Source organism: Amyelois transitella, chromosome 3, assembly GCF_032362555.1.
Source record: "Amyelois transitella isolate CPQ chromosome 3, ilAmyTran1.1, whole genome shotgun sequence".
Classification (NCBI taxonomy): Eukaryota; Metazoa; Arthropoda; class Insecta; order Lepidoptera; family Pyralidae; genus Amyelois; species Amyelois transitella.
The window spans coordinates 10,842,589-10,853,312 of record NC_083506.1 but is presented as its reverse complement, the minus strand read 5'-3'; the positions used below and the strand labels follow the sequence as shown (position 1 = coordinate 10,853,312).

At 34.7% G+C, this 10,724-nt stretch overlaps 2 protein-coding genes across 3 annotated transcripts; both read right to left on the bottom strand.

Moving 5' to 3' along the window:
• Positions 1–298: 298 nt before the first annotated feature.
• LOC106129831 (small ribosomal subunit protein mS31) lies at positions 299–2,857 on the bottom strand. The gene is made up of 6 exons (XM_060949414.1): positions 2,727–2,857; positions 2,347–2,621; positions 1,808–1,931; positions 1,325–1,510; positions 831–1,051; positions 299–598 (listed from the first exon to the last, which is right to left on the bottom strand). Exons 1-6 carry the CDS (start codon positions 2,735–2,737, stop codon positions 336–338), a joined length of 1,080 nt encoding a protein of 359 aa, XP_060805397.1. The 5' UTR covers positions 2,738–2,857; the 3' UTR covers positions 299–335.
• Positions 2,858–5,379: 2,522 nt separating this feature from the next.
• LOC106129830 (uncharacterized) lies at positions 5,380–9,997 on the bottom strand. 2 transcript variants are annotated; one of them, XM_013328518.2, is made up of 6 exons: positions 9,791–9,997; positions 9,449–9,613; positions 8,951–9,331; positions 8,602–8,658; positions 7,218–7,339; positions 5,380–6,760 (listed from the first exon to the last, which is right to left on the bottom strand). In XM_013328518.2, the coding sequence occupies exons 2-6, from the start codon at positions 9,573–9,575 to the stop codon at positions 6,497–6,499; spliced, it is 951 nt and encodes a 316-aa protein (XP_013183972.2). In that variant the 5' UTR covers positions 9,576–9,613; positions 9,791–9,997; the 3' UTR covers positions 5,380–6,496. The 2 variants fall into 2 exon arrangements, with proteins under 2 accessions (XP_013183972.2, XP_060806121.1); XM_060950138.1 differs by having other exon boundaries at positions 9,449–9,997.
• Positions 9,998–10,724: the final 727 nt, after the last annotated feature.

Here is a 10,724-nt window from a genome sequence, read left to right as displayed (position 1 = left end):
CATACAAATAAATGTTGATTACTCAAAGAGAAAGGTTTTGGATACAGCTCGTGACGGCAATCCTAGACATTCGTTTCACTTAGGGATATTTTTCATATATTTAAGGCTTAGATCACGTGTCAAGGATAAGGCTTGACAACAGAATTGCAAAACCTAAGTTCATAAGTAGTTACATAGTCTATGTCGCTGCTACAGGAGACTTCAGTTTTCCATGTACGCGTGAAACATCGTAATATCCAAGATACAACGTGAGTGTATGCCGTAAACAAGAGATTTGTGTAAAAATTAAAGTCGCTCAAATAACTAATACCTATATTTATAAAATGCATATCAATTTACGTAGACGCCTCACTACTTGTTTTTGCAGAGTCCCACGCCCCCACTTCCGTCAGTAGATCCTTCTTGGACTCAAAATACTCTTTGTACCACATGATATGATCCTTCTTCTCTTGCACCGTGTAGAAAGGGTTTTTCGAAAGTCCCACACACACGAGTTCCATGAAATGCCTTATGGGCCCTTTCTTTGGGCACCAGCCTTCAAGATGGGAGTCAAGGAATATGTGCTCTGTGAATGGGATGGTCTGTTCTTCTTCTAAACCTGAAATGTTGAAATTTAAAACACCTACAGAAAAATAGGATTGCAGAGCAAATAAGGCTTGGAGTCAGACAAGCAGATTTATAAGCACATGCTTGAATGGAAGTCTTTAAAATCGATTTGATCGACCAACGTTATATAACTTTATGTGAATGTTTATCTGAAATCGAGCATAAGTTACTTTTTAAGGATTGATGAAAAAATACAAAATCTAGTAGAAATCAAACTAAACCACCTTGTTCATTATTGATAGGGAACTTCCACACTTTCCCCTGCTCGGTCCACAGGATCATTTTCTGGAAGTAATTGGCTGGCGGTTGAGATGTGGCCAGAGTCAATTCTCGCTGCTTCAGACCATCCCACACGTCTAGTTTCGTGCCAAGGTTGCCTTCGTTGGCCTTGAAGATGCCAAGGGGTTCACCGCCGAATATGTTGACAGTGGCTGCTTGTGGTAAGCTGTGGAATAAATAAATTATCATCTCCATTATTCTGGGTATGCAGGTGGCAAAATGTTGTTTCTTTCTACCCCTCTAAGAAAGAGGCTTGAATTATTGTTTTGGCAGTAGTCAAGGATTTGCCCTCTTTCCCTCTGGAGAGGAACCAGGGGTGAAAACTTATTCCGTTTTTCCTATTCCTATTCAATGAGAATTTGGACATATTGCTATATCTCTTTAAAAAAAATGGGAATGATTTTAGACCACATTAGATACAAAAAGATAATTGACTAACCTTTTTGATGACCTTTCAGCTCTCATCAGAGGTTCCTTCTTCCTCTGTGAGTACCGAGTCCTCTGTAACTCCTCTTGGGTTTTGCTAACAAGCCGTTTTACTTGTTGACCTCTGTCCATCTTCGCATCTTTTCGGAGGTCATCACCATCCTTTGAACGGTCTACTTTCATCCCAATTAGAAGATCACTGAAAACACCATGTTTACAATAACAATCAGACAAAAATGTAGCTACTGTCTCCAGATCGGAAAAGTTCAAGTCTTTACAATTTAATAATTGTTTTTTTAATCAGTGACGGAGTAGTTTATTTATTAGACTCAAGGTAATATATTAATAAATAAAAATCTAGGTCCCAGTTGTTCCTATGTTTGTAGGGAGTATGTGCGACAATCACCAGCCCTCATAGCATGTTTTGTTTTTTATTATAATGTACAACAGGACACTAGTTTTTCCAGCAATTAAAATGAATTTAAGAAAAATTTACCTTAATGTAGTAGAAGATTGGTTGATTTTGCCAAGCACTTTGGACAACAACTCTGCTTCCGTCTGCTTCACATCTCCACCTATAGCCTGAGCGACATTACTAGCTGCTTTGGTAATGTCTTCCTCTGCAAAAAGATAACATGGGATGATACTTATATCTAAAGTATAGTATGCTCATCCACATTAACATTTTTTTTTCTATTGAATCCACATTATGAATTAATAAAATCCTTATCCTTATTTGAATAAATCTTATAAGTTAGACTATTTGAGTTAATTAAAGGTGCATTGTGAATACTTTAATTACTTAAAATAGCAATATGATCCCAGTTAGGACAGTTAAACTACTTGTTTAATTATTTAATACATTATTAAGACTGAAAGCTACAACAAGTGACCTTTATGGGGAAAGTATTATCTCACAGTCAACCTATAATATAATAATGGCAAATTATAATGTAACAGATAAACTTGAGAATTTTTCAATACTGTCCAAGTATTCTATGGCTCGAGTAACACAATAACTGCCAGATTACTAACCAATTTTCTCTGTTTTTACTTCAATCTCATCTGGCCTTTGTTTCCTCCTTCTTGGTATGTCCGGGGCGGTCGCAAACTTCTCCCTGTACTCACTCTCCGATATTTTAGGTTGAGCCATCATTGATTTCAGCAACTCTTGAATTTTTTCAGTATTTTCATCTTTCTTCTTGTTCACATCTTGTGATTTCTTATTTATTTGTGATATATTTTCATCGCTATCAGATTTATCTGAGAAATACCTAGACACAATCCTAAAATCTCTTCTCAGACGAAATCTGGAAAATTAACAAGTTACAGTAAAGTTACAAATATTGTGTTAATATTCGAAACTATAAATTTACAGTTTCAACTAAACTGAACGAAAAGTTTAGAAATCATACCTTGTTAACATTTTGCGCAAGTATTTTACGAATTTTTGATAAATTCACAAAATACAAAATTCTAGGTTATGTTGAAAGTTTGATAAATTGTTGTCATTGTCAGTTGTGTGAATATTGACAGTGATAGACTATTAAACTGGATTTGTCACACCATTTTAATCTCCGACGGAAAAAGAGGGGTGTTATACGTTTGACGTGTCTGTCTGTCTGTGGTAGCTCACAAAGGGTTAAAGCGATTTTAATTTATTTATTTTTTGGGCTAAAGGTGATTTACGCGCGAGTGTTTTTAGTGATTAATGTGCGAGTGTTCTTAGACATGTTTGATCAAAATCGGTTGAGCCGCTTAAAAGTTGTGGGAGTTGATGGTGTTGGAGGAAGACCGAATGTCAATAAATATACTCGAGTGAAAGCGCACTTTCAGTGCGCTATATATACGTCCATCGAGCACCGCTTCGTCGCCCAGGTACTATTCATGTGTGGAAAGGGTGGTGCGGGGTTTTATTAAGAGGGTAATTTCAGGGCTCCTCGGCGATTCTGCAAAAAGCTTTCCAGTCAATTTTAAAAATAATTCTTCTGGCGAGACTCCCATAAAAAGGCAAACAAACTTTGCTTCGCGATTCGATTAGAGTTTTTGCTATATCCATAATATTATTATAAGAGTGCCGTGTGGTTCCCGACACCAACGAAATAAAGAATAGGACCACTCTATCTCTATCCCATGGATGTCGTAAAAGGCGACTGAGGGATAAACTTATAAACTTGACGTTCTTCTCTTACGCGATGGGCTAGCAATCTGTCACTATTTGGATCCTAACTGACAGATTGCAACCAAACAACGGAACGTGACCTATCAGTCTTTTCAAGACTGTTGGCTCTGTTTTCCCCACAAGGGATATAGACGTGATTAAGCTAGTAATAAAAAGGGATTTGTATTATTGTTTGTAAGGAAAATATAAACATCCATGTTGATCTTTGGAACAGAGACTGACAACTTCCAGGCACGCGCGCCGCCTCCGTTTCAACTATCGCTGTTTCGATTTTTATAATGACGTGAACGGGATAGCCGGGATAGTCTTCCGCACAGTAAAAACGGTGTCGCGCATGCCATGCTACGGGAGGAGTTATAGTAGGTTTGGTATTTTTAACCCATGAGAGCGAAACCACATATGTATTGTCCATTCTTTTGTTGACCGACTTTCTATAAAATCATTGTTGTTCTGATGATATGAAATAAAAGTTTTTTTTTGGATGGCACCATTTATTAAGGCACTAGTATAATCTTACACAACTAAGTACAACACATGTAAACTGTGGTAATAAAACTAAGATAAGGCATCAATCATACTGTAGTATAAGTAACATTGTTTTCCGGAGTCAAAAATTATTTTTACGAAACATAGTAATAATGAATTTGACTAGAAAACTTAAAGATATTACATCACTAACTAATGCAACTAAATTATGGCAGAAAATAATGAAAATGGAATGAATAGGAATATCAATTTGAACAGGCTAATTTAACAGGAATTAATCAGTTTTAAATATTTGTGGTTAATTATTATTGTATATCATATGCGGTTTTGTTGTACATACAAACTTACAATTCAACACTAATTTTAGTATTATAGTAAATTGCATCATTAAGTCTAAATGTATTTTTTTGTTTACGATATTACAAAATCCGTGCATTTGTGTGTACAAAGATAAATGCATTCCAAAGGATGACGTATGTATGATTTCCAATTAGGTATAAGTATAAATATATATGTACCTACTCTCTTAAACAATTTTGAAAAATGGACGTGAATTCTATGTATAGGAACTTTATTCATAAACTCGGACAATATTTAGCTCTTTAGTATATTTTGAAAAGTATGTGGGCTGCCAAACTAATGTCAGGAAGACGGGTCCCTAAAATGCTGAATTCTATATATACAAAAACGTACATATATTTTATTTACGCCATCCTAACGGTCGATTTATGACATATTTTTGGTAAAAAATAATAGATAAACTGCTCATTTTATTATGTAATCGAGAATGTCTGTGATAGTGATATTATTTTGTCCTTTTAAATATTTGAGCCATCGATTATCAGCGATTAAAAGGAATGATACCTTTCATATTAGATAATCTACATATTTACCTTGGCCTTTAAACGATATACAAAATATAAACCACAAACTCCTACAATACTTTAATTTAGAGATCAGTGCTTATAGTATTTTTATATAGTAGCACCAGAAATCAATTTATCATTTTTAGGTCTTACACTATTATTTGCAACATCTAGCCACAAAACAAAAAAGAATCAGTCTAATTGAGGCCAACATGATTGGGTTCTTAGCGCTCGAGTAGCTGTCTTAGCGATCTAATCGATTTTTGTAGCTAGTAAGTTAGCAACCTTACATAATATCTACGTTATACTTTTCGAAATAATGGAAGACTGTGCTTATTGCTTTTGCATACCACCCTCCAAAATATTTCAACATATACAACTTATTACACTTGACTCAAAAGAATTTTCTTTCGAGTCCACATGGAGATCGCCTAAAAATATGGCGCTAGTGGTATCTTCTGTGTACAGTCAAGAACACAAGTACTTACTTGTATAACTTTTTTGTACAAATATTTTAACTAATTATAAGTAAATGCCTTTTGAGCAATCATTCAATTCTTAATTAGTTAGATAACTATCGCTTAAATATTGATTACTGTCTTTAAAAAATCTTTATTGGCTAAGTTAACTTATCTCTTTTGATGAAATTCATTTTTATTAAGTTGTTTCTAACAATATAACTACTATAAAATTAATTAGATAATAATGGTATTAATAATAAATAAGAAAGATAACGCAAAATACAACTACTACGCTAAGCTACGCCTTTTCTCATTGACAAGAAAATTTCTTAAATCAAAAATATATAGGGCCTGTTCTTATTATAAAATTTTTTTTAGGAAAAAGCTACCTTAGCCAATTAGGACGCTTTTGATACTGACGAGTAATACAATTTGTTATAGTTCTTAGTGTTCATCTTTCAAATGTGCTTCTTAAAAACACAATTTTTATATTCAGTCTTCATAGAGTTTTTATTGAATCTGGTATGGAATATCGAATAAGCAGTTGTTGTAGGTGACAAAGTTGAACCTTTTATTTCCTAACACTTTCGGCGGGATTCACCCTCAGAAATTACCTTACAAACTTTTAATTTACCTACTCTAAAATTACGTTACAAATAAGGCTTCATAGAATCGATTTCATATTGAAATTAAATATTGTACCTATAATTTCTTTATTACTTTCGGCGGGATAACCCCCAAAACTTACCTAATCTAATTATGTAAAAAATAAGGCACCCATTAAACAAAAAAAAATTGACGTCAAAATAACAAAAAGTATGTCTCATTTTTTACTGTACATAAGATTCAAGGCGCACTGCAAGATAACGGCGTGACAGTGAACAAATTTTTAAACAAAGTTTATGTTGGACAAGCTTAGAGTATCAAATTAATTATGTCAATGTGGACAAGTCATCTATGTATCTTAATGTAATTTTGACAAATGAAAAATTAGACGATTTTGACGAATATGAAATAGGAATACTATGCTTGAGCCTTTTATGTTCTGTTTGAGCCAGATTGACGACTTCACCTTCATATACATAGTTTAGTCACAGTTTGTGTTGAATACGATATCTATTAACCTTTTGTCTTATAAAATATGTTACACATTTAGTCATATAAATCACTTACTAAGTTCATTTTACACGCTATGAAGCAATCTTGACGAATCCAAAGTAGGAATACCCCGGTCTGAGCCAAACGGTCCTATTATGTTCCCTTTGGGCTAGATTGATGACGTCACCTTCGTACAGCCTCGTCACGGTTTGCGTTGCGCAGGAGATCTGCGAGCGGCTGAGCGGCCTCTCGCTCGAGTCGCTGCTCGTGGCGCAAGTGGCGAGGAGTCTCGGGGAGGCTGTGGGCTGGTGTGCCCATATGTAGTAGCAGCATGGCTCGTGGGTTAGGTACACTACCTGTAGAATAAATACTTCTTAGTAAATGAAAGGATTGCCTCTGTTTTTCTGGATCTGGAGAGGATAAGTGTTTATTTCAATGCGAGTAGGTTAGAGATAGAATTATGATGCCTTACGAGAAAAAAACAAGGTAAGACAACTTGCACATTCAGGCAATTGAATATGTAGCCATGAACCTGTTTTCAAGGTGTGCCGTTTCAAGGTTCCAGCACTTTAGCGTATGTCCTTTCCATCTGTCTCCTGCATGGACGTGGTAAAAGGCAACTAAGGGATTATGCACATTCATCAAGTGCAGTTTTTACCATGATCCGAGTCAGTCGTATCGTGTAAAACCTAACTTGACCAAGTCAACCTCTGTAACATGGTACGCGGGACGCCGTTTATATCGCGGTTACTCTTTTTATAATGATGTGAAATGGAACAGCGATTTTATTTGATAAAATAATTTCTAACTTACTTGCGCGTATATCATGTAGAGCCCCTGCTCTTTTATGATCACGTGTTTGTTCTCCAGCTCGATCTTGTCGTAGCTGTTCGCAGAGGACACTTTGTTGTCGCGCACCCACGGACCGATGATGGCTGAAACAAATGACGAATTTACCTTAATTTTAATAGGTACTAAAGTTTTTAATTGTAAATTCAGAGGAATATATATACATATACATACTAATATTTTTAATGTGAATGTGTTCGTTTGTCCGTCTTTTACGTTAGGCCATTGGTAGCTATGTATGAAGAAGGACGTAGGTAACTATACACGCGGGCGAAAGTAACGTTACTTCTGTACCTAGGTATATACTGGCGCCTGAATCTACTAAAATACGTACGGCCAATTACTCCTCCTCAGAAAAGAGATATTGCTAATGATTTAAGTTTTAAAATAATAATACAAAAAATACTATAACAATATATAAATGTTTGTTACGTGTTCGAAATAGACACATGCAAATCGCCCCATTTATTCTCATTTCTCATATTTTCATTAGCAAAGTTAAGCTTAACGAAGAAGTTATGCTTCTCTTTTGACACGGACAATTATTAACTACGCAGACTAATTGAAAGAGTTATTTTAAGCGTCCTGTCTGCCTACTTAGGAATGCATGGATGCTCCTCTCGTTACATGCAAAAGAACACAATAGATAGACTACGACGCAGATGATCTTAGATATACGAATACTCTATTTATCTTTCGTTATACTATGTGAATAATTAAACAATTCTTGGGTAATATTTTGTCCATTGTCCAACAAAAGTGGTAGCCACAAGTTAACAATATGAACAAATGATATGACTTTCTAACACAAATAAGTGTTACATATTGAGAAAATTATGTTGTCAATATATTACAATTAATCTTTTCCTGTAGAATCTCAAATGAGATTACCTACGAATTAGATTAATTGGAGTAACAAAACCTATTAAGAGTGACAGTGTTTAAACAGTTATGTCACACAAATTAAAAAGCAGGTTCAAATTTAAGTGAGTTAGTACCTACCCCTTTTCTGAGTCAAAGTTACCTACATCTATTAATTTTATTAACATCCAATGCTCTTATAAAGAGTGGAAACGACTTGAGGAAACCTCATTATCAGGAAAATGGACATGGGTATAATTAATTGAATTATTATATTAACCAATATGGGTAAGGATCTTCTGCAAAAGATGCAGATGTCAGACAGGAGTAGTTTCATGTAATAATTGATATACCCAATTCCAGTCCACTCCAGAGAGGTGAGGAGGCAACCTGGTTAATTAGGTATACCCAGATGTATATCACAAACACAATTTGCTGCATGGGCGAAGCAGCAATAAAAAATAAATTTAAATTATCTCATACTCACAATCCAATCCCATGTTCAATTCTGTATAAGCACCGTTAAAGTGAGTCACAAATAAACCTGAAAAAAGAAACATACTGCATATGAGTGTCTGATAGTACGACTCATTACCACTATTGAACTGCCAAATTACTGTAATTTAAAATTAAATAATGTATCTAATTCCATTAAATTTTATTTAGTCAAAATATATTGTAAATTACCATTAACAGGCCAGTACATAAAAATTTGATTAAAAGAAGTTAATCATAAATGAAGCTCTGGTGCTGATTACAAAGCACATAATACTTCATAAATATGTAAAACTATTTGTTTTCGTAGAAGTTTAAATAGTACTTTAAGAAAAACTTACCATTTTCCAGCATGGTCTTATTGTATGCCAGACTAGGTGATGCCGAAGGATGTACAGGAGGACTGAGATTAATACTTAGCGAATCTCTATTGTAAAATATGCTTTGTGGACTCGCTATTTGAGCCTCTGCACTGCTTGATGCCAAACTAGGTGGGTTTAAGTTCTGCCCATTTGTGACATTCTCCATCTTCATCATCAAAAAGTTCACTTGATCTTGTAATAAACTCACAGTAACACAATGGTAGTAAGCCAAGGAAATGCTGATAATGGCACTCAGAGTGCTTACAGTTACTACCACTATCAAGCCACATTTGAATTTATTTGAATGTATGTGCACTGGAATTTTTGTATTAATTTCCACATCCATTGCAGAGGTTTTCCCTTAAAATAAAAACAAAACACGGTGAGCAACTATACTTCCTTAAAATTTCGCGCCATTATCAAAGTAGGTAGGTAGGTAATATCAATAACGCTTGTCAACAAACAAAAGAAACTTACCTAAACCTGCTGTCCGGTCAATAGTTTTACTTTTTATGAATGCAGTATTCACAAAAATTTTGTTATTTTGTACTGGTTCGAGAGGGGTGTCTTCTCCAATCTTTATTTGGCTAGATAATTCATTCATTATACGCGAATTTTTTTCGTTAAAATCGCACGCTGTCACTACACAAAATAAGAATTATTGAATGAAGTATATTTATCTAGTTTATATTATCACAAAATTAATTATTTATAATTCAAACAATCACCGCACTCACTAGAAGTAGGCGGATTCATAAATTATTTTGATATCAAACAACTATGTACCCGACACAAACTAAATATAGGTAAAATAGGTACCCGATTGAAAAAAATCGCTAAACAAAGTAAACTTGGTTGAGGGAGGAACCGTCAAGTCAAGCTAGCCAACATTCACAAAAAATAAAAACAAAGCGACACGAAAACCGGACTTGCGAATAGCAGGAACGATGCCAAGTGGTTCAAGGAATTGCAACTGAGAACACAAGACGAGATTGTCCCACACTCCACCCGATCTCGGACGGCCGACTTCGGTGCTCTACGAGTAATGAATGAATGAGTTTATTATTGTAATAAATTTAAGTAGGTAATGTCATTAGGTATCTGGTAATAGACAGGTTTAAATTTTTGATTTGCCAGCAGATCCAAATGCCAATTTCTTAAAAGTATTAGTCAGATAGAATTTGGGTACCAGTTAGATTTATTTTTAACTTTGGCGAGGCTCCGCACAAAAAGAACAAAGGATCCAGAATAGTACTTTTACAAAAATTTTCTACTCTATAAAAAATCATCGAGAGTCCCAGCAACCCAAGCACCTCTCCAGATAGGTGAGGTGAGAATGTACTCGTACCTAACCATAATTAATACCTTAGAAGATTAAAAATTTGGATTAATTAAAAATCAACGGAAGAGAACTTGGGATTCTTCTTTAAGGCAATGTTGTAAAACGTGGCTTTTCAGGCATTTTGAGACTAAGGGATAAAGAGGTGAGATTTATATGTACTTATAATTGTTGTTTTACTAGTAAGTTTAGTCTCCATCATCAGAATCACTCATTTAATATGACTTAATTATTTTATTTGTGTAAATACTTATTAGTTAATGAGTAAGTATGTATTCACAAGAGCGGCAGTGCGTACTACGAAGTAAGTAGGTATTTACTAACAATTAAAATATTAAAATGTTAGCTTACCTAAGTAAATACACTGAAGAAAGATATTGAACGAGTACATTTCCCCGCATTCACACTTATTTC

What these genes read in the sequence shown, in the direction of transcription:
- LOC106129830 (XM_060950138.1), bottom strand. Translation starts at nt 9,575, where the DNA reads ATGAATGAATTATCTAGCCAAATAAAGATTGGAGAAGACACCCCTCTC. An exon ending in TAAGACCATGCTGGAAAATG is followed by an intron (nt 8,659 to 8,950) that starts GTAAGTTTTTCT and finishes TTCTTTTTTCAG; the next exon opens with GTTTATTTGTGACTCACTTT. An exon ending in TCTACATGATATACGCGCAA is followed by an intron (nt 6,761 to 7,217) that starts GTAAGTTAGAAA and finishes TTTATTCTACAG; the next exon opens with GTAGTGTACCTAACCCACGA.
- LOC106129831 (XM_060949414.1), bottom strand. An exon ending in CAATCTTCTACTACATTAAG is followed by an intron (nt 1,511 to 1,807) that starts GTAAATTTTTCT and finishes TGGTGTTTTCAG; the next exon opens with TGATCTTCTAATTGGGATGA. An exon ending in CCCTATCAATAATGAACAAG is followed by an intron (nt 599 to 830) that starts GTGGTTTAGTTT and finishes TCAACATTTCAG; the next exon opens with GTTTAGAAGAAGAACAGACC.